Source organism: Vanessa atalanta, chromosome 9 (genome assembly GCF_905147765.1).
Source record: "Vanessa atalanta chromosome 9, ilVanAtal1.2, whole genome shotgun sequence".
Classification (NCBI taxonomy): domain Eukaryota; kingdom Metazoa; phylum Arthropoda; class Insecta; order Lepidoptera; family Nymphalidae; genus Vanessa; species Vanessa atalanta.
Genome location: NC_061879.1, coordinates 6764992 through 6789614, shown reverse-complemented (window position 1 = coordinate 6789614; position 24623 = coordinate 6764992). Strand labels below are relative to the sequence as shown.

The window sequence follows — 24623 nt, the reverse complement described above, 5'->3', positions numbered from 1 at the left end:
AACGAATAAAATACCTTTCTCCTATTTAAATTGGACCAGTAGTTTATGATGTACAAAGATTTTTGAAATAATTGTAGATTCAGTACGTGTGTATTAAACTAAGACATCAATCAGAACATAACCTTCTAGCACAAACAATACTAGACATCTATGTTGGACATATTACAGTGTGTGCGTAAACTCAAGAGCTCATTCACTAGGCACAGGGCACATTCATTCCTCATTCACTACGTAATATCCGAGACAGTTCTGTTTCAGACTACTACTGAGAATTCCTTAACGGGAATAACCAATAACTATTATAGGCCCAACCCTATATGTGGGCCACAGAATTTGCAGCTATAGGTACAAGCTAGCCATTAGACTAACGAACCAGTCAAAATTTTTCTTTTTATTTAATCACGAAATCTAATACAATTTTAACATAAAAATAATAAAATCGTCGTAATAAGTTTTTAATTAAAAAACCGCATTTTATTAATATGGTTAAAACAACTTCGTCGCAGTATTTCAAAACAATTACATTGTCTCTCTTACATAAAATATTACAAAATATAAATAATAGTTGCGTAAAATTATAATCATGCCACATTATCACAATATTTAATACTTTATAGGGACAAATTTTTAAATAACCAAAACATTTAAGTTTGGAATGCTTAATTTGTTCAGCACCGCAACTAGGACCTGACAACGACAACGGAAAGCCCATACCCCCGTAGAGGCGCTCGGATCACTTAAATACACATATCTCAATTCGTTATTAATATTAAAGAGACATTTAATCTCAAGTACTCTCCATAACTTTTCGACTGGGCAATAAATTTGTCCTAAACATCAGACAAACAGATAATTGGAAACAGTGGCAAGAGTCGTCTCATAATTTTATTATTTTATTTTATAAATTACAATGTAATTCAAAACATTTTATTATTATTAAACATTTATTGACATCTGTTGAGTAAATTCTTTGCTGAAATGGCAATCAAATTCTATTTTCCAAGGGCACAAAATCAGAACGTCACCCCGTGGACACCAACTATTTCTACTGCAACCCCTAGTTACGGTGCTGAATTTGTTCATATCGAAGTCTTTGGTACAATAAATACTTATATTTTATACAAACTAAACAATTGACTATTTTTGTTTAGAATTACATTATAATAAATAGATTGTGGAAAAATACATCTTGACTGCTAAAACCTCGATTTTACTAGTATTATACTGTACAGTTAATAAAATATTATTATGTACTTTGCAATTAACCCACTTGTAAATTGTGGCAGAAAATAAAATATAATAAGTATCCTAAGCTCAAATAGGACATGCTAAATAAAGTAAGAAATACATATATTCTGAACGTGCAGAGGCGAACCTCGATCGAAAGAAGTCCGTAGAAGGAAAAGGGACTATATATTAATACAATTGAGTGTGCAGTGAAATACATCTTCGCATCTGATTAAATACGAAATATCTTAAAATATCACACGATTATGATGGCAAATCATTTAACTTGATCAAATACCTGTAAAAAATACGATACACATTAAATTAATTATACACATTAAACTATTCAAATTCAATTCAAACTTCATAACAGTAATAAATAATTACCTGCAATAATCGGGCGGTAACGTTAACGTTTTGTACCATAGCAAAGTGCTTAAAACGACACTCCAAGTTCTTAAAGGCCCGAATAAAAACGAAATTGTGCCATATTCTAGCCAAAAAAAATACGCTAATAATAGCTGAATGGATAACAGAAAAATGAATGGCATATTCTTTATTAGGCGTTTATATCCTCTTAAATGTTGGGCAAACAATCTAGTATCCAAGCAATGAGCTAGTACAAGAATAAGTGGTAGCTGTACGAACAGTAATTGTACACTTCCATATGTGTAAGTAAATGGTTCGGGTAGATATGTTCCTTTTATTAAAATCCCCCATGCAAATATAGTTCCTATATATCCATCAATAAGTTCTCCAATTACCCAAGGTCCTAAAGGCAAATAAATAGCATATAAAACTATAGGGTAAAATATTCTGTCAATTTTGCTTAATAACCAGAGGCTCCGCAGTATTTGCTGACCATATCTTCTCATATATTTTGGCGGTCGTTTTTGAAGCCTTAAAATCACTAGCGGCAGTACGTTTATTATAAGTAATGTTCCAAATACGGTCTGAAACTATAATGAATCGATTAAAACTAGTGAAAATTATATAAAATTTAATTACATTATACTTAAACTTACCACCGCACCAGCATCCAACATTAGCATTAATCTCGATGTTATTCCAAATGGCATTACAGTACCATCCAAAGAAAATGGATGTTCTAAAGTATTATTTTTACCCATTTCATCAATTGCTTCAACATATAACTTATGTAAACCAGTTGCAAACAAATGTGGCAACCAACGACAAACATATAATGGACCATCTTTCTTCTTACAGAGCATCCAACTAATTTTATCAAAAGAAATTTTTACACTTTCTATTTTGACATCACTAAACACTAATATTCTTATATGGGTTGATTCTGGTATCAACTGAAGAGGTTCACGTCCCGGTAAAACATATCGAGCATGTTTTGGATTTGTCACTAGTATTATAGGCCAAGAGTTATGCTTTTGATCAATGAATGAAAATAATCCATGATCAATTGCAGCTAAACGAAACATTCTATTGTCTTTCCAGTCACCCAATTCAAGTTCTAAATAACCTTTCTTGTGTTTTGTATACATTTGTTTAACTAATCCCCCCATTGAATGCAAGTGTCCACAAACATATACTTGAGAGCCACCAGCACTACCAATAAGTTCTCTCACACTCATTCTTTGGGAATCCCTTTCTAAGGACAATATACATGATGTAGGATAATGACCAAACCAAACTAAATGATCAGCTTTTTGGTCTGCTTCATTTTTTAATTTTTCCAAATTCTGTTGTTCTTGTACATCTAAAATACCTATGAAATTAAAGGGTCGTCTTAAACCAGGATCAGGGCAGGCATCCATTCCTAGAAATGCCACATTTACTCCATTATGCTCAACTATATGGGCATATGATTTAGAATGAGTTGTCCCTTGTATGGAAAAGTTTCTAAAATAATTCTCCTGAGAATTAATTGTCCTGATATTGAAGTTATCTGTAAATGAGATATATTTGTCATATTTATTATATTTAAGATAACACTGGCAAACCAACTATTGTTATTTATTGCTGAAGGCATGGTTATCAAAAATAATATGATATGTTTTATACTTATGTTATATACAAAGTTTGATATGTAACCCCTCCACAGAATGACTTTACTAGGTTACACCAATTATATAAAAAAATTCCTCCAAGCCCCAACACATATTCTATTCTAATATTGGCTGATATATTTTTATTAATTTCTACTAGAAATTTTTTCAACGCTATGAATTAAACTTCATAGATTTCATAATCATCTGTTATGATGGTCTTTGTCTATTCTTTCTAAAAATATTCTATGGGATCATTTCACTTCTTTGATAAGACATATATATATTTGACAGTGTGTCTGAAGGATAGGTCTGAATAAAATAGATGCCAGATGCCTTTACAGAAATTATTTTATGTGGAGTATTAAGAGATATACAAGACAAAAACTTAGTGGTGATAGTGTTTAATTATAACACAGGTTTTACAAACAGTTGATAGGAAAAAAAACAAAAACACAAATATATACATATTTAGTTAGTTCCATGGTCTTTGGTCTTTTAGTAGCTACGGTTTTGTTAAAGATTGTAAAGCTTTATGGAAGCTAATCTGGCTAAGAAGTATTCTATTATACTACTCTGTATTGCTTTTACTTATAATCAGGTCTGCTTTTTAATGTATTATAAGCTAAAAAGTAACTTTTACATACCATGATTTCCTCTAATATCAAGCCACGTTGTATATTCAGTAACACCAGACTCCTTTATAATGTTATGATAGTACACCCATTCCTTTTTCACTTGAGAACTACCCAAATTGTCTTTAGCTTTGGCATCTGTGAGATCTCCAGTTGCTAACACAATAAGGGGCTTTATAGATTTAACAGTTATATCAGTAAATTGTTGAAAATGAGCAATTCTTGCTGGGTCACGGAATATACTGATGTGTATGTCGGATATCTAAGTAAAATAATAATTTAAAAATAAATAATTTTATATTATTTTTTAAAATAACAAAATAAAAAGCACTTTAAGTGAGGCACTAATAATTTTATAAGAAATGAAAACTCTAGCATAAGTACATAACAAATTAAAGCCTTTTCACTTTATTTTAAATAATAGTAAAACAAGAAGTTATTGTAAAATAAAGTTAAATTATTTGTGTATTAGGTGATTACATTTTTTTTTATTACACTATATATAGATACCTCACCTGCAAAAACCACAAAAGGTTTTTGGTGGAATCAGTCATTTGTCCATATTTTTTGCCTAAATACTTTGTATAATTTTCACCTATATTACTACCTTCTGCATAAAAATTGTCTATAGCAATTATATTTAATAAATTAGCCATAAATACAGACAGAATTAAAAGCACACAAACAAGTGATATGGCTGCTTTGGAGAAATACATATTGTGAAGTTTTGATTATGAAGTCAGTTCAATTATCGTTTGTTTTTAGCACTTGTAAATTTAGTATATCCTAACATCGTCAATAGGTATATAATTTAAAAAATGCAGTCATGAGCTGATGTAACTACTCCTTTTCTTTAGTCAACAAAATTTGACACCAACTGACATTTAGGTGTTATCATTGTCTAGCAGTCACAGCGGTGAGCACTCATACAATGTCTACAATGACAACTGACAAGTGACAACTTTTAACAATTCCAGCTGTACTGCTATATAAAATCTACATTGTCGATTATCGAGCTATCGACAAAGAAACCGTTTTGACAGTACAGTGATATATCAGATGTTTCGAAAATAAAATTACGACGAAGTAACAAAAAATATCCTATGTGTTGTGACTGTTATACTAATATAGCTTAAGATACGACTCGAGAGTACTCTTTGTATGTGCTTTATGATTACTTAAAATGATACATAATGAATTATCAATGAATAAAGTGTGTGGTATAGGGAATAAACCTATACAACATACCTTAATATTAAACTGCTTCTTAACTCTATTATAAAGTTCACTGGAATTAAACTATCAAATTGAGCTATATTATACATACAACACGTATTTTAAATTCACTTTTCATTCAATTACATTTTTGCGGGAAAATCACCTAACACTAAATGCAGATTTAACCGCATCGTACAATTTGAAATAAATGTAAACACAAAAGTAAAATTTGTGTACGGACCTGAAATGACAAATATATTATTCTAGTTTTTAGGAAAAAATAACGACAAATACGAGTGTGATCTTCGAGGACTATAGTTGTTTTAAATTATGGTAGAATTATTTAATAACATACAATTAATTATAGAACTACACAGTTCTCGTACCCATCATTAATAGACATAGTGGTTTTATTTCGAGAGTATAAACAAGAACACATTTTACGCACAGCATTTCTGAACGATGTACAGATTATATAAGGCACGACGCATTTTATTATCAAATTCTTTTTTTTTAATATAATAATAATCGATAAGTCAAAATGTGACGAACACTACACTATGACATTTGACGCTTGTCTTAGTGCTACCTACTATCATAAATTAAAATATTACTAAGACCCGTAGGTAACTAACTTAATTTTTTTTTTTTTAAGTTCATGAGCTGATGTATATATGTCAGTTATAGTGATATTTGAGCTGTTATTATTTATCAGAGATGGTTTGCAATATGGTCTCATCATCATTTTTTTTTTCGTAACTAGATAATCACACCCAAATAGCAAACCATTTATTTTATTTTATTCATGATAATATTTAAAAAACATAAGAAATTGTAAACATTATTTAAAACAATGATATGTTATACTTAAATTATTGTATAATAAGAAAACCCCACTCTAGAAACACAAGTTGGTGTAGTTGATAAATGTATTATGTTAATTAAAGTACAAATATTAAATAAAATAATGTATTTACGGAAAAATGGTAAAGATAAATAATTGGCGCGATATCATATCATTAATAAAGAACGTGAACAATCTATGATTAATTATATTCGTTATAGGATCCCGAAGAAATAACATTTTGAATGTCAACAAATCTGCTATCGGAACTTGTGTTAAAATGAAAGTAAATAATAAAGGTTATAATATGAGGTAAAGTGAATAGTATTTTATTACAAATAAATATATATTAATCAAAAACTATTTGAAGTATACAATATATTAGGTCCTTACGTATGAAATTATCGTTTTGTCGTACTGACCACTTTGATCTGAAATATCTCCTCTTTGGTTAAGAATTCCAAATTCAAATTTATAAATTCATTTATGGTACATTCGAATTTTGAAAATATAATTTGTTTTTTCCTCATTTTTTTTCTTTGGCGTCGCCGCACAATGTAAAACATGAAATATCTGTATATTTACGAGTACGAGTTCTACCGTGGCACCAGTGCTGCTGAAACAACTCGAAGGATTAATGATGTATACGGCGCTGGTGTCACAAAAAAAAGCTCGGTACGTTTTTGGTTTCAACGTTTTCGTTCTGGAAATTTCGACCTTCAGAATCAACCCCGTGGACAGCCGGAAACCAAAGTGGTAAATGAAGAATTAAAGGCTATTGTGGAAGCGGCTCCATCACAAAACACTTCAGAGATAGCTGCAGGCTTCGGGGTAAGTGATACAACTGTATTAATCCACTTAAAGCAAATCGGAAAGTAAAAAAACTTTAAGGATGGGTACCTCATGAATTGAGTGAATCGAACTTGCAAACGCGTCGGTTGCTGTGTTACTTTGCTCAATCGACACAATAATTAAGGGATTTTAAATCGATTACTTATGATGAAAAGTGGATACTGTAAGAAAATCGGAAGCGCTCGTCGCAATGACTGAACCAATGGAGACCGAGCCAAATCCTGCCCTAAACGAAAATTGACTCAGAAAAATTTACTTATGAGAGTTACGATTACCGTGCCCTAGGAAGTACGTAGTAACATAGCAAAGTCGGAAACTAGGTGTTGTTAGTTTACTACCGTTTCTTTCAAAAATATATATATTCTTGTAAATATACATAACATTGATGCAAACATACCTACTATGAAACAACTATATCTATATAGACTTTATTAAAATCATTTTGAAGGGAATATCGAGTATTTTTAGAAGTTGCCACAAAGACATTGATTATTTTTTCCAGAGAGACGACTATGTATCTGTTCTATTGCGGTCGTCAGGCTTTGATTTTTATTGACATATATATGTACCTACTAAGCACTAGATATAGTGTTCATTTGGTGGTACTACAGAGCGGCGCTTATCATTTATAATTCGAATCAAGGTATGTAACTGAACTCAAATCACTTGAATAGTCTTAAAACTGTTCAATACTCAAGGAAGTAAAATTACTTGTGGTTCAAGTGATTAAATATATAAATTTGAATTTTGGGCACATAACCGATACCTATAGGAAATGAAGGCCTAACTCAATTAATCAATCAAGATACTTTATTATTAATAGACATTTACAAGCACTTTTGAATCTTCATTTTACGGAATTATATTAAGCAAGCTTCCACCTGCACCGGTTCGGAATGTAGATGTAGCTGTCGTGAAGGACCTCAGTCTTTACTCTTTTCCAACGCTTAAAATACAAAGTTATGTTAGTTAATATACAATTATAAATATAATACATCCTACCTGAAAGTTGTTTAGTCGTTTTAATTTTATCAATGTAATGTTGTGTTGAATAATGTTTTTTTGGTTAATGTTTTTTTAACAAATAATTTGAATTTATGAATCAGAAAAGTAAAAAAATTCTGTGAAATTTTATTATAGAAACGAAATAACGAATACCTTGCCCCAGATTTATTGACTTTGCGGACTCGGAAACTTGACGTTATAAGCTTATCCTCACGTCTCGTGTACATACAATGATTTTATCACTGATTCTATCAAAGTGATCAATGTTACTGTGAATATACAAAACGTTTACACTTATACATTTATAACTGTTGAATAGCTTTGCTTAGTTTAATACAGATTTATCTCTTTTTCTGATATTATCAAAATCTTTGATTTAATATTCGAAAGAAGGACACAGCATCGTTTATTTGAGACACCTTTATACAATTTTATAAGTGTAAAGCCATTAACGAGTAAGTAACTAGGAATTGGATTGACTAAGATGTGAATATCAAAGTGAGGACTTAAATTTTACTTATTTTAGAATGATAGTGCTACAAACAGGGAACTTAATAGTAATAATGTACTGCATATTATAAAAAACAATCTACTTTACTTCTGTTCGTTCTAAAACATGCATGAGACAACAAGCATCAGATATAGTCATGCAGTAAAATGATCGATATTTTATTAAATATCCGTATTTCAAATTTCTAATGTAGATTTAAATACTTTATCTTGCGGTATTTATTGGTTTAAGGAATGGCTTCTGTACATTTTTGACAATGCCAATGTCTTTGATCAGTATTAACCTCTTACCATTAGGCGGCCTATTTATCCGTCTGCTTTTTGTTAGAATAAAAATTATTTTATGATATATTTTTTCTACGTATTCTAGCCGATCGAAAAACAGGATTAAATTTTAAATAAAAATTCTAAGTGAGGCTCAGTTAGAACTACCTATAGAGGTGGTCATTAAAACTCACTGATTATATCATTTGTGAGAACCATTGTACATTACAAGCTGTAGGTTGTTAATTTCTGGACCATGATTGGATTTATTTACATAAAGTATGTGTTATGTAGTTAGTATTAATAATATTATTATATTTTTACACGCTTAACTCATAATTAATAGACTTATTTTTAATTTATGAGTCATTCACTATAAATATAACGCACACTCAGGCCACATTCCTTTAAAATGATTGAAATCAAATAGATGAACTTAAAAAACTTAGGTATTGATAACGTACTCGGTACTAATGATATACGTAACTACCGATTGATTTATATACCTAATACAAAATATTTATAGACAATAAATTTGAGGTACCTAAGTTATTACTTCTAAGTAGGTAGGTATGTACTTAGGTACTTACTCAATTTTCATAAATTTAGTTTAATAAGTTCCATTTAACAGTTCAAACGAATCAGAAAAATATATAATTAATATTTTCGATTGAAAGATAATTCAATTTTAATAGCCTATATTCAAACAAAATATTTTGCCGCGTTATAAGTATTACCTTAGGTCACGTGTTTTGTTATTATAATATATACTTACATAGTTTAATTACCTATATTCTTAATCATAAACTGTTTTCATTAAATTAGGCATTTGTAACACCATTATTTAAAAAAACAGGTACATAGTTACTATAAATATCAATTGAATATATAGGTATATGTTTTATTGTTTCATAGACTGTACCAAATATATAAATGAAAATTTTAATCTCCTACAACCAGTCAAAAAAGTCTATCTTATTTTTTTATGCGTAGGTACAATATGTAACAGTATCTGTAGTCATAGCCTATTTTATATCTTTATTTCTATAATTGTAATGGCATATTTGACCGTTCGCATTCTTCGTACGAGTACGGTGACGCCGATGAGGTGCGTCCTAACATACAGAGGCTGTATGCTCCAGCCTACAACGGGCCTCGGCCGATACCCGTGCGCCACTATCTTGCTGCATTCCACTGAGCCAAAGTCGTGGCGCGCCCCGCGCGTGCCTTCATGCCTATGCCGACCCACGCGCCCTCGTCGGACTCGTCGCTTCACTCACTCAGTCGTTCCTACACGCTTATAGAGATTATGCGCATCGTCGTTGTGCCGCTAAGTTACGTTTTAGAGATCGCGCGCATAGTGAAGTGAAGTGCCTTTGGATGCGGTTTAGTACGGAGTACGATGTCAATGTGATCTGCAACTTTGGATTTATTTATTAATGGTGAGTGAGTTGTTTATCAACGACGCCCTGGACGGCCGCAGTATAAGCGCGCGCTTTCACGATACAGCCACTTTCATTTTATTTTATACACATAGCTCGAATTCCGCGCCCGCACCGACACCATGCCGCGGCCGCTGACCCTGCGCCCGTGCGCCCTTCCTCTTGCAATCGCACCACCGCTTAGCAGTTGAGCTACCACCACAAAAACTATACTAAACTCTAATGAAGTGCCAAACGCTGAGCCGAGTGGTATGCGATAAGCATATGTTTTGTAAAAGCAACTCTAATATGCCTTTTATATACAATTTAGAATATTACAATGTTTTTATTCAATTAACCACATACAGTATGCTTCCATATGCAAATTTAACAGTATCTATTAAAAGTTATATAATTTATAAGTAATGAGTTAAGTTCACTTGTTGCGTAAAAAGTAAAAAAAACTACTAAAACTAAATAAATATCTGAAACAGTGCAGTTTCTGAAACAAGTATAGTGCAGTTTCATCGACTTTTAGGTACCTGTATATCTATTACTATATTGTATGTCATTGGTAGCTATAGAATAATTTAAAGTTAAATACAAAGTACGTAATTATTGTAGACCTATAAAACTGTACACATACATACCTATATACTTAGTATAGAATTAAGTAAAAAACAACCAGTGGCACCTATCACAAATAATAGTCTAATCTTGTATGTGCTACGACACAAAATTAGATGGCAAGCAAATATTTTCTTATAAGTCTTTCCATTAAGGAATATAATTATTATATTGTCTTTTCTTTTTTTTTTAAGTTATATTCTTTATTCAAAAAGAATGCTTTGACAGCAAAGGAATATGAGTTATGTATGTTAGTACATAAAGATGAATTATAAAGCTAATAGCTATTGAAAAAAGAATATGGAGGATATGGCTATTTCTGTGAAATTATGTGGTAGCCATTTTTTTATGAATAATTTTACTTTTTTTCTCTCCAGAATGGATAAGAACTCGCTTATTTACGGTTCCCACGACAAATGCTGGTCAAAAGTTATCATGATTCGTTCAGTTTCTCTATTAAAAATCTATAATCGAAATGCACGACTGATGAATACCATATTAAAGAGAGTAATAAAAATAATAGAAAACTGTTCAATTTTTCTGTTTCATTTCGTCGAACGAAAAGATTATTTTTTAAACAATGGAAGCTTAATTAGGTGTTATGTTTTTTCATCGATTTATCGTGAAACACAAATAATAAAATATTGACATAAATCACGCTGCCACTAAGCGAAGAATGGAATGTTTAAAAAAAAGAACGCTTCAGAATGTTCGAATATAATATGATTAAACTGTAGACTCATCGCAACCTACTTTGTCTTTTGCTAAAAAAAGAAATTGTAATACATACCTGTAAGATACATTTTATACAACATTTCCAATAGATAAATTAGTACTAGGTTTTTCACTACGAGTTATTGCGTTTTTATCATTTCTTATAAGCAATTGTTGTTTATTGACTACGAGCGGTGTGTTAACTAAACACAAATCAAGTTATGTATATAGTATGCATGTACATACATTTGACTTCATCGCATGTAGACTGTAGCGCTATTAAAACGACGTGCGCTAAACAAGGTCAGCATTAAGTGATTGATAAAGTAAATGATTTATTGGCTGATGACACAGCACAGGCATTGACATTATTGTTGTATATGAGTTTATTTAGGGACTAAGAAGTACATATGCTAATGTACATAGGTAGTGCTAGCTGAAGTTTAATAAGCCGTGTTCATTGTTTTTTATTCTAGTACAGTATCATACTTATGAATTTTGGGAACATTTAATGGATGCTTAAGTGGGCTGTCTAATATAGTTTTATCTGGCCACAGACAATAAAAAAGAAGGGGCTATCTGTTAAGAAGACTGAATGATACACAGCGCAACCATAATTACAATTAGGTTCAAAGGATCTTCATTTTTACTGAACAATAATCACTTTTAATATCTTTTTCTCTTAAAAAATTCCTTTCTGTGAGATAATCATACGTCGAACCATTAGAAGGAATGCTAAGCTGACACTAGACTTAAGAATTTTATTTAAACCTCGAAATCGATCCAAAAGATACACACATTCAGAAGATTCATATATACAAACGGAAACCGCTGCTTGGCCCGCTTAGAATTTTTGGCCATAAAAGGTTCAAGAACTTGCTTGCAACACTTTATCCCCAACATGCCCAGGGTATCCCCGTTCCCTAAAAGGTGAAAAAAGTAGTCTGTCTGTCCTTGGGGTTCAACTGAGTTCCTACTAATTTTCATCAAAATTGATAGATGATACCCCAAAACCTTACCATTAAGTTATACGTGAAGCTTTATTCACTAGGTGCATATTCACCTTCATTTTAAATTATCATCTTGTACTAAGACGACTGACGATCTTTCTTACAAGATTTCTTTAGTATGTATCATATTGACTGGGTCTTCAACTAATAGCGTGTCAATATGATAGACAACACAATGTGCGCAAATACATGTTATATAGGAATTGCTAATAAATTAAACTTAACAATAAACTAATTATTAATATGTACTTATTTATTTTTTACTGTCTTTACGCCGTCGTGTGGGGCGCGTCTTCGTGAGTGAATATATCTATAAACTATGCTTAATACTTTACATACTAAGTATACTTAGTATGACGTTACAGTATAGTCTCGGGAACCCACAAGTACGTCAAAAGTAGAATCTATTCTAGCTTAGTTGAATGATCTAACAATTCATATCATATTTTAGCTTTTGTTACACCATACGAAAATCAGTGCATAACATTTACACTGTCTGAAAGTAATGAGTCAACGCACTATTAGGTACACCGACCTAAATATCGTACTAAGTGTTGCTATCTTTTAGTCTAGTGAAAAATAACAATTAAAAAATTAGTTTTCATGGTTCCAAAACCATTCATTCTTTATATTAATTAATTCAACCGCGAATAAGATACTGCAATATGTCGCCATATCAATCGATGACATTTACGCTTCTGCCACTGCACCTCGTTTACTCGTTCGTATACGCTTGCTTGCTTGCTGTCCGGCACGCGCTACGTGTCGACTACACTAAGCAGTCTAACTGCAATTACACCATTCGATATTCGATGTGGACAGTTAGCAAGTTATTGTCTACTAAATTATTATACAGTAAAGTTATTTATACATAAACTTTAAAACTAATCATAAAATGCCAGCGAAATACTATGGCAGAATTGAGATCGACAGAAATCTGTCAATTTTGTTTCTTTTTAACTTCAATCATTAATGAATTAACTAATCTAATTTGTACATTGCACTTTAGGATAAAGACTTACGTTAGCCTGAATCTAATCAAACGATAATATAGAGGATTATTAAATAATGTATTATTCATATGAAAACATTTTTTTTGTTTATAAAACAAATTTTATTAATTCATAAATGAACGTGCATATTAGTATGACTTGATTACTAAAATGTAATGCCATGTGTCTATTTATTCGTATCGAAGATTGAATTTGAAAGCGTTTTAACAGTATTTTTTAAATAGAGATATTTTAAGTACGTTGTATATTTACGACGGCTCTCAAACTATTTTCTTATCTTTAATGTAGGAATTTTAAACAGAAATAGCTTGCGTACCTACACGTTTTAATATTTGATAGGTTCTAACCTACTCTATCTATCTATACAAAATATACTTATATAATATAATACGAAAAAAGAAATATTTTATTTTATATACTTAGTTTTTGTGGGCGTTTAAAATTGACCTAAAATTTTACAAAATATTATATAAATAAATAAAAAAAAGAACAAATAAATAAGATTATACTGATAAAGGAAAACTAACAGATGGTAAAATGTCTTACTTGTTGTGTTAAAATTTAAGTAGCTTTCTCTCCTATTAATGATAAGTTTCAACTAGGATATTTTCAGACTAATAATGATTTAAAGTGGTCTAATAACAATTAGTTCTAGTCTAAAGTCAGAACAACCCGAAGAACTCGGAGGCACTAAGGTGAACTGTGTAGTATTTCGTGGATAAATATTTTACGGTAAATGAATAATAACTAAATTAAAGTGGTGCTTATGCAGACTATTTTTCGTGATCTTCGGATAAATTTATCCGCTAGTTTTATCCAATTATCCACATTAATCCACTAGCGACAGAATTATATACTAATGGTTTTTGTGAATTTCATCCAAAAAAAAATCATACTATATATATATTATAATTACATATATATATTATAATGAATGAATGAATTAATTAATTATTATTATTAGTGATCTTCGAGCTTTAATGAATCAGTATTAGCCGTGTTTAGAAGCTGCCCGTTTCAATTTCGTATGGTTCTAATAAGGATTTTAATTTTCATCTTTCTAGCTCCAATGAATAAATATTTTACAAAGTTACACGTCCCATTTCCTCTTTATTATATGGTACGTATCTAACTGAACTAAAATTATAAAGCATTATAAGCAAAATAAGTCTATGTTCTAAAAAGCAAAATTATAAGCAAAATGAGTATGTTCTAAATAACAATTTTCTAAACTCAGTAATTTTGGCTATGCGATGGTAAACAGTCAGGACAAACGACTTTATAAGTATAGATTAAAATGAATAGCGAATTAAAAAAGTATTATAAATATTATATTAGACTTTTACCTGACATTCGCTAATTATTTTGTTGAGTTTAAATTAATCACTTAACGCTGAGTTATCATTACATAGTATAAAACAAAGTCGCTTCTCGCCGTCTGTCCCTATGTATGCTTAGATCTTTAAAATTACATAACTGATTTTAATGAAATTTTTTTAATAGATAGATTGACTCAAGAGGAAGGTTTATATGTATAATATATGCACAATATAGTAAAGAAACAATGATAATATTTTTAGAGGTTTCCAAAGTGATGTCGTAAATAAACACATTTTTATGCTTAAATTGAAAACGCTGGCTGTGAACCCTACGAGATAGGTCAAAATAATGTAGTACAGTATTGTACACCTTAAAACGGTCTTCAAAAAAGTGCCGTGCGAAGCCGGAGCGAGTTGCTAGTTGGAACATAAGATCATCCAACTCTGATGTAGAAAAATCTACTAAAATCTAATAAAAATAAGAATAAATATTAGTATTATTATAATATAAACCGTCTTAATTTCATCATCGCTCGATTAAGAAATGACCACTGATAGTCTACTTGTTATGTAACCTGCAGAATATGTGTGTATTTACTCTGCAGATTTTTAACTTTGTTTGATCCGAACGTTAAAATCAGATTTGAGATCAAGTAAATTAAATAAGTCAGGTAAATTATCATTAACCTAATCAACATTAAAGTTATCTAAACACTTCACTTATGATAGTTAAGTTGCACAAGCAATACATATCATATTAGCTATTGTCAAAGAGTAGACCCCTGTCACTAAATAAAACAGATTATAATTCGAGTCAAGTAAAGTCGCTATTTCCACTATACTTGACTAAAGAAATCGGAAATCAATGTATTTTTCAAGTTCTTTAGAATTTTAGAAGCCAACCATAAATTTCATAAATTCCTACGTATGCTTATACACATACATTATTTAAAATGCCATTTAAATAATCCGATTTCCATACTTTTAGTTTTATTTTTACTTTTGGAGGTTTGAACAAAATGTTTATGAATATTATATTTTATTTTAGGAATTGATGATATTTCTTAGGAAAGTCATTTTATCATTTAATATTTTTTGCTACATCTATATTGTTTTTTTTTGATAATTCTATAGCTATTCAGAAAAGCACAGAGCTAAAACTAAAACTGTAACGAATGATAAACGGTAGTATTGTAAACATTTGTTGACATCATAAAAGTATATTTTTTTCCACAAGGACTTAAATTTAAGTAAGTTTAATGTTTGGCTAAAATCTAATAAAAGTTATGTAATTTTTTTTTACTTTATTTTATGCTTTTAGCGTATGTAATCAAATGTTATCATAGATAACATTACTTATTAAAATAAATCTAAGGTAAATTAACATTTATAGTATAACTACTATACATACTTTATGTTAAAGTAATCAAATAAACCTGCTGAAATTACCATTACTATAAAGTGTATACTTATATTAAAAATGGTAAAAAATTGCCTTTTTTTTAAAACACTAAAATTGCGTTTTACACCTAAATACAAACAGTCTTTTTCACATATATTACCAAAAACATTTCTATTCGTTTTAGTAATTTAGGTTTTATTTATGTCTTCGTAATATATTTAATAAGATAGGTAATATACATTTATTAACATAAGAATTAATAACATTTAGTGCTTTGATATATAAAAATATTATTAATTAAGGTTTTAGAAATTATTTCTACAAATTATAAAGCTGCTGTAAAATTTTAATTTTTTTCCCATAAACAGAGTAAGACACGCACAATATAATATTGATAGAAGCTCCCTTATACATATGGGCAAGGTGGCTTTTATGAAGTTTATACAAACATTTTCGTTAAAATAAAACATACATTCGAAACCATCCTTTATTTTCAAACAATATAAATATATAATATAAAACTTAGCAACAAGAAATTACTGATTGAGTGGTACTACTTTTGTACCGTACAAAACTCTCAGTCACAATAAACATGTAAAATGATGTAACGAGTGTACATTTAAGAATCTTGAAGTTGCGAGGTAAGCTTAAATCCGCGTAATGACCACAATGATAACATTGATGGTTTTAAATATGTAGTCACGGACTTTGTTCGGCATAATTTCTACGAAAAAAATGTTCATAACATCCGAAAAATAGAGAAACGGTGGGTCCAATTTTAAGAATTTCTTTTAATATAAATATATTTTTTTCTAGTAGAACCATTAAACACAGTGAACTGCATTTTTATTTTAATCTAAACGCTACCTTTAGCCTAAGCAGCTGAATTTGGATCATAAAGACGTGCCCATCCAATAAAAAACATTTATGTAGATCATATAATGCTTTTAGGCAAATCTTACTTACCTTGTATATTCTATAGGATTTTTCCAACTATTTTGTTTTATAGTTTATATATATATATGTGTAATCATTTAGTCCAAAATTATATCTTTATTGATTTAGTGAATATAATTAATAATACTAAAATATCCTTATTGTTCTGTGCTTCAATTTCATCAATTCGACCCACTGCACGTGACAAAATAATGCTGTTCGAGTTCGAAACACTTTTTCAAAAATAAGTAATAAGACACAAACTAAAATTGTAAACCTGAAATTCTTTTATTGAATTACTTTCCATAGGTATTTAGATGTTCAAAACGTAAGCTGCATTCATAAACAAAATATAGGTACAAGTACTATATAGGTAATATATAGACGAAGTTACCTAGCAGATAGGATTTCCTCACATTGACCTTAAATTATTCTTGAAAAATCAATTTACAAAAATATCATAGCCATTTTAAGAACTGGATAATACGGATACAAATTTCATCAGTGTCCGTTATTTTATGCCGGAAGGCTAAGGAGATTTCATACTTAGGTAATTAAAAACATACAAGATTAGGAATATGTAAAATCGAAATGCTCGCATCAAAATAATCATAACCACGACTGCAACGACTTATAACTAACCCAATCTGATCCTTGTGAAATATATTGATCTAATATATAAATAATAACGAAGGAAATGATTTTATTAAAATTTATAATATTAATTAATTTATAATGTAACACTAAACGGAGATTTTATTCATCACAACAAAAATGCACATCGTTTCCTTAAAGCATTCCGTCCGTTACCGTCATCCATGACAATGTGCGAGTGTCAAAAGTCGTGGCGAGATGTCGAAAAGTGGAGGCAACGACGCCATAGGTATGCGAGGACGCAAGATGCGGCCGGCGTAGGAGGAGGGGCGCTCGGCATCTGAAGGTCGTCCGCATTCCTCGCGTCGCCGTCCGCTGCTACCGCGCTTACGTAGCGCCCCCGTCCGCGCCTCACCGCCGCCCCGCACCGCCGCGCCACACCCCGCCGCGCGCTTCGCAGCCAACCGGTATGCCCCCGCCCCGCTACTCCTGACCGCCATTTCAAACTATCGTGCATTTATTAAAACAAAAAAACGTGTTATTATAGCTATCAAGAGCTGAAGAGCCGCAGAGGTACCGGATGCGATGAAATTTATTCGCATCTAGTTTTTTTCGAATCGAACTTGTGGTACTACATTCCAGGAAACATTTTGTAATATACTTACCTACTTGTTTAAGTTTAGAGTACTGCAAATTTTCAAAAGTTCTAGCATTTATGGTAGAATTTATAATCATGATAAATTTCCTAGAAGGTAGGTAAAAAAAGTATGCTTAGATAAAACTAAGGCTATTCAAACTTCGTTTTGTTATAAGATTTATAGACTAAATTTAAATATAAAACTTGAACAAACCTATAATCAAAAAAATATCTTTCCTATGTATATTTTATAATACAAAATACAAATACTATACAATTAATATTTTACATTGCTTACTATAGACAGTAATTTCTACTTCTTCCTTCTCTATGTCGCTAGCAAAAGAAAAGCGAAATAATTTTATCAGAGTTCATAAAATCTTAAGGAAGTAAAAACGAATGTAATAGAGTCAGTGCATTTTTAATTTTTTCTATCATTTGATCCCATGGAGCGAAGAAAAACGACGTAATCTAGTACCTACCTATATCGAGTCTTAAATGTATATGTATAACTCTGCAATAGTAGTGTGAATATCGTTGCTATGGAGTAACAGTTAACTAGACCAATTTATGTCGCAAATTCGATGAAAATGTTATAGATATTGTAGTAAAATAATATAACACTCCTAAAATGGTCACCCACAAACTACTCGCGACATCAATAACTTGGACTAAACACACGGCGGAGATAGTTATTTGACGTGCCACAATCCACTTATTTTACCGTAGATAATTATTATTATGTGAAGTCACTAGCCCGCGTCATTGCCTGCATGTGAGGTGGTTGGGAAGTTTTCATTGTGTCAGGTGATAGGTACCCTTTGTGTTAAGTCAGAGTATAACCTATCTATATTCCAAATTCCTCCCGATTCCATCGTAGCTGTTTTGCATGATGGAGAAACAAACATCTCTATATAAAAACTTTCACATTTATAATAAGTTAAGTAGGATATAGAATAAAATTGGTCATGTTTAATTAAGCCCACTGATGTTGTTATAAGAGTTTGCCTATATTAAAATAAATACATACATTTATATATATATATATATATATATATATATATATATATATATATCAACATGTTTACAGTATTCTTTATATTTCGATGCGGTAGTATATATATTTAGAATAATTACTCTTTTCATAATTCACTTATTTTATAGAGTTAGTATAAAATAATCTTTATAGCAATTCGATGCGCCAATTGGTATTTTTTTCCATATGCCTTATGTAATGTATATTTGATATTGATTTATTACGAAATTATAAATATGTCCGAGTCTATAAAAACAGCACATATTCAGATACTGTATTAAAATTTACCTCAAGTTAATTAACCAAAAGACCATCCATTCTAAGCACGTTTCCGAAATATATAAACATATGTGGTGTATAATAAAATACAAGTAATTATGATTAATAATTTTGACATAATTAGTTCATGAAAATCTACTTTTATATTAGACTATAAATTAGAACCAAATTTAAATACGTTTCGTAATCGTATTTAAGTTTTGTTGATTTAAATACACAACAAGGTACAATTTCATACGTATTTTTTAAAATACATAAGACGAAAAAGTACCTACACAACGTAGATACATCTTGTATAATAAGAATAGAATAAAGCCTACATTTTAAAATCCAACTCTATTTGACGAACTAAAATTACATTTAGGCAAAGGTTTTTGAAAGGCGCAGGTAGCTAAAACCAAATGTATTAAAAAAAGTTTGGAATGCACAGATGGTGCGGATCTGCGCATTCCTTCTTTACTATTCATTTTTCTGGTGAACGAATTATATTTATGATTTATTTATTCCAGGTTGGCTATTGCGTTTTTGTAAGATAAACATACTTTAACGGTAAAATTTTACAAAATAAGTAAATTACAATTCCTGTACTACGTAATATTAATAATTGTAAACGTAATGTAATTGTTCACAGGGAGAGTAATAGTCGTATCGAGATGCGATATGCGCGCTCTGTGTTCGGTTCGCGGGCCGTTGGGTGGGGAGACGCGTGCGCTCGGTGCGGGCGCACGCCTCCTGTCCCTACGTATGCCCGGCCAGCCTCAGCCTCTACACTTCGTTGTGGAAGCCAAAGCGAGGGTCAAAGAATTAAAAGCTTTGGCACAAGCGCATTCACAATTTCAAGGCATGGCAGATACCGAGCTATTCGGTTTAGCAGTTATGCAAAGTAAGCACTTCAAATTGTAATAGAAATAAATAAAATCAGAACACTAATAACATTATTAGGTTAATTACGTACAAAATAGTTCATTTTCTGTATATGCTATGCTGGCTTAGTCAAATGTATGACAGTTTAATTTTTAAAATCAATAGACAACTACCAATAAAATAAATTAATTTATAGAATTTATGGTAAAAAATAGTATTTTGTTTTTCATTTTGATTTACAAGCATTTTTATTCGTGGTTCTTATACAAGTTCCATTATCGGGATTGAAATCGATAATCCGTTTCCTTTGATCAATTCACTTACAGCAAATATTAACAAAACAATACCTTTCAGATGGAGAATACTTGTTCGTTGATTTAGAAAGTAAACTTTCAAAATACGCTCCAAAAAGCTGGAGGTCTTCACATACCCACGTGAGTTTTACATTTTATTTTTCATGTCAGTATTGCCTTAGTTATACATAGTTCTAATAATATAATCTTAATTTTACAGGGATTAGATGGCAATGGCAAACCACTATTGGAGCTTCACCTGCTTGTTCAATTTCACGTCGAGAGCCCCCTGCTACTACACGATGAAATCGGACGCCATTTATACTTTCTACAACTACTAGAAAATATTCGTCTAAGAGACGCACTACCCGCCGAAATACTTTTATTATTAATCGGTTTAGCATTGCAAGCTAAGTTTGGTGATGAAAATCTTTATGAAGATAAAGAATATTTTAAGGCTGAAGATTTTACTCCGCCATCATTAACTGGCGATTGGGTTTCATCAGCTATCCGCGCTTGTCATCGCGAACATCGAGGTCTTTCGCAAAATGATGCTGAAGTGAGATTTATTCGTGAAGTTTGTCTTCTTCCGGATACTATTAATTCACACAGATATCGACTAAAGCAATCTAAATCAGAATTAGAACCAGGAACAGTATGGCTTCTAGTTACAGCCAAGGGCATTAAAATTTTACCAGACAATGGGTCTATATCGAGTTTTGTATGGAGCTCTATCGGTAAACTTAGTTTTGACAGAAAGAAATTTGAAATAAGAACTGAAGATGGAAAGTTTACTTTGTATTCTTCTAGCGAAGAAAAATGTAAATATCTTTTTGCTTTATGTAAGGAAACGCATCAGTTTTCTATGAAAATTTCCCCTAAGTTAAGCGATATTTTAAGAAAAGAAGAAAATGAAAGGAAAAACTGTTATACATATTTAAAGTCTTTTAACTTTCAATACTGCCAGAATAAAAATGAACAAAGAATTTCACTTATATCTTCTACAAGTTCAAATACTACATCAGGTATTGTCAGTGATAGAGTACAATCCGAAGATGAGTTAGAAATTATGATTGACTCACCTCCAGCTCCTTCTACAGAAAGTTTAGCATTAGCTCATTTACTAGACTACTCAAATTCCTATTTCATTCGTCACATTCCTCAAGAAGTACATACAAACAATAAATCGTCATCACCGCTGCAAACATGTAAAACAAGAATAAAGAAAAGTAAAGATGACGGTGAAATTGTAACTAAAAGGGATATTTCCTTAGACATAGGTAGCTGTTCAACAAATTATAGAGTTGAATCTGTTCATTTACCAGATAAAAGTGTTAGTGAAAAACTAACAGACAGTCCAACCTCTAGCAAAATGAAATGTACTGGTTCACAATGTTCGTCATCGTGCAGCACTGTAATAATGGCACGTGGAGGACTTAGTACCCTTAGCAGAGCATCTAATGCAAGCAGTTTAGAATTAGGATACAGTCACACGGCTCAAAATTCAATGATAAGTGATAATAGTACTGCTGAAATAGATGGTGAATACACCCAAGATACAGCATCAGCTCTATATGATGGTCTTGGCCAACCGATTACTCTAGCTGCTTCTAGCGAGACAAGTGGAGTGTATACAATGGGTAGTTCGGAGTTAACAGCACCATCTAAAATGTACACTCATTCTAAAGGAACCAGAACAGAATATAGTAGCTCACATTATGATAGTTATAAAATATCATCAAATGAAAACGACTTTGCGGATATCGATAGTGTTTCGTCCATATTAAAAAACAAGTCACAGAGAATCAACCTGTCACCTAAAAACTTAAGATTAAATGTTACTTTGGGTAACACTGATTGTGTAGATGGCGTAACAAAATATCATAGCAAGGAACATGAAGACAAAGAAAACTTATTTCGGGAAAGAACAAATTCTAACGTTAGCGCTATGTCATTTCATGGTGATGGAAGTGATCCAACTGATAATAAACATAATTTACTTAGTGCAAGTGAATTGAGTGACTTAATAGTAGGTAGAGGAGTTTATCCCAAAAATCAGTCAGTAAGTGACACATTTGACTCTGTATCTGATTACGTTAAATTACCTTTGCCTTTTTCCGGTGATAGTTACCTCCAAGGACACGAAGATACAGCTCCATCCGATGACAATTATCCTAACGATTCTTTCTTTGACCGACCTCCTACGCCCCCAACCAGAATTGACAGTCGTATAGGATTAAATTTGTCGCTACCAAATATTCTTGACTTAGATGAAAATGAGCCTATTTTACCCAAGTGTCCTGATAAACCACCGCCGCCTTATGAATATAAACATCTCACACTCGCACCACACTCAAATACACCTTTAAAACCCCCACCAGCTTACCCCGGGGCCACTATATCAAGTCCTGTAAAACAAACTGGTGAAAAAGAAGAAGTTGCTGCCAGAGTTGTAACTTCTAAACCAATGATTACCATATTAAAAGCTGAAGCTGGAGAGGTTAATGTTTCTGGTGAACGTACATTTGCTAGTCCTATGGTCGTAGAACATCGTTTTCAAAAATCGAAAAGACATCAAGCATCCAGTCGTAGAGCAGAACGGTCGAAATTAGCACAAGGTCTAAGCAATAATCTTTCGCCATCCAGAGAAGTAATCCCACACGTAGACTCAAATGTTCTTGTCGCAATGATGAAATTACCACCTCCACCACCCCCACCACGTCGGCCGCGACTACCACCTCCTCCACCAGTTTCTCGACTACCTCCACCACCACCTCCCCATAACCAAGTTTTTCATCAACAGTTGTATAGTGATGTTGATTACGTTTACTATCCTCTTCAAGACCCTTCAATATCGCAACAGAACTATTTAGATCATAAACTAACTGAATCACGATTATCTAATATACATAAAAATAGCTTACAATATAGAAGCACGCCATATTTGTCAATATCTTTATCCGCCTCATCAACGTATGGATCAATACAAAATCTTTCTGATTCTTATATACAAATACCAGGCACTCGGACAAGTTGGCAATCTGTGACTAGTAGAACTTCGTTTAGTAACCATTCAATCAATTTAGAAAGACCTCCAATACCAACATGTGTAGCAGAACAAACTTTTGCTCGAACAAAATCACATGATAATATACTTCATGTTAAGGATCCGCCTCAAATAAAAACAAGAAGAATGCCGCCTCCACCACCTCCGCCACCTTATGAGCATAAAAAAAAGATTCCGTGTTATTTAAAGGAGTCAAAAAATCTCAATTGTAATATTCTCAATAATAATCCTGGTGAAACTAAAGTAAGAACTTCTAATTGTGATCTAGACATAAAGACATTACGAGAAAAAAGTAAAAATCTTGATTTGCCTTTAATTGCTGCTTTGTGTAATGACCGTTCGTTATTAAAACAAACTAAAGCTTTTGGTGCTACAAAACTAACTAAACATAGTAGTAGTGACTGTGAAAGTGAAAGAAAAAGTGCAAAGTGTTCTCAAAACACCACCGACAATTTAGATCTTAAAAATAGACCAGAGTTAAACACAAGAAAGGTAGTGACAGTGTCACAGAAAAAAATTTTAGGGCGAAATCCTACAGATAAACTCCCTGCATTGCCTGGTTCTGAAACTCACACTCCTAGAGCTTTGTCCAATACATATGTAATGCACCCAAGCGCAGTTAAATTAAAGAAAAGTCAACCTAGCTCATGACGTGGCCTTAGGATTTATAGTTTGTTTAGGAATGTGAATCCTTCCAGTGCTATGAACACTCAGCCTTCCGCCGCCAATTTTATTTTTGTAACTAAAGACTGAGATTAGACGATAAAACGATCCCACTGATGTTAAGTACTAGAATTTAGTTCTAATTTAACACATAAAATAATAACCAAGAGAT

General features: G+C 31.6%; 2 protein-coding genes and 1 long non-coding RNA gene across 3 annotated transcripts; 2 read left to right on the top strand and 1 right to left on the bottom strand.

Annotated features, from left to right (window-relative positions):
- The first annotated feature begins 78 nt into the window (after positions 1 to 78).
- LOC125066640 lies at positions 79 to 24623 on the top strand. The gene is made up of 4 exons (XR_007119690.1): positions 79 to 90; positions 6720 to 6725; positions 10261 to 10264; positions 24503 to 24623. It is a non-coding gene; the product is annotated as an uncharacterized LOC125066640 (long non-coding RNA).
- LOC125066639 (transmembrane protein 62-like) lies at positions 440 to 4809 on the bottom strand. The gene is made up of 5 exons (XM_047674837.1): positions 4399 to 4809; positions 3896 to 4145; positions 2253 to 3148; positions 1615 to 2186; positions 440 to 1525 (listed from the first exon to the last, which is right to left on the bottom strand). The coding sequence occupies exons 1-5, from the start codon at positions 4597 to 4599 to the stop codon at positions 1492 to 1494; spliced, it is 1953 nt and encodes a 650-aa protein (XP_047530793.1). The 5' UTR covers positions 4600 to 4809; the 3' UTR covers positions 440 to 1491.
- LOC125066638 (protein expanded) lies at positions 9869 to 24507 on the top strand. The gene is made up of 4 exons (XM_047674836.1): positions 9869 to 10018; positions 20196 to 20447; positions 20783 to 20862; positions 20942 to 24507. The coding sequence occupies exons 2-4, from the start codon at positions 20225 to 20227 to the stop codon at positions 24437 to 24439; spliced, it is 3801 nt and encodes a 1266-aa protein (XP_047530792.1). The 5' UTR covers positions 9869 to 10018; positions 20196 to 20224; the 3' UTR covers positions 24440 to 24507.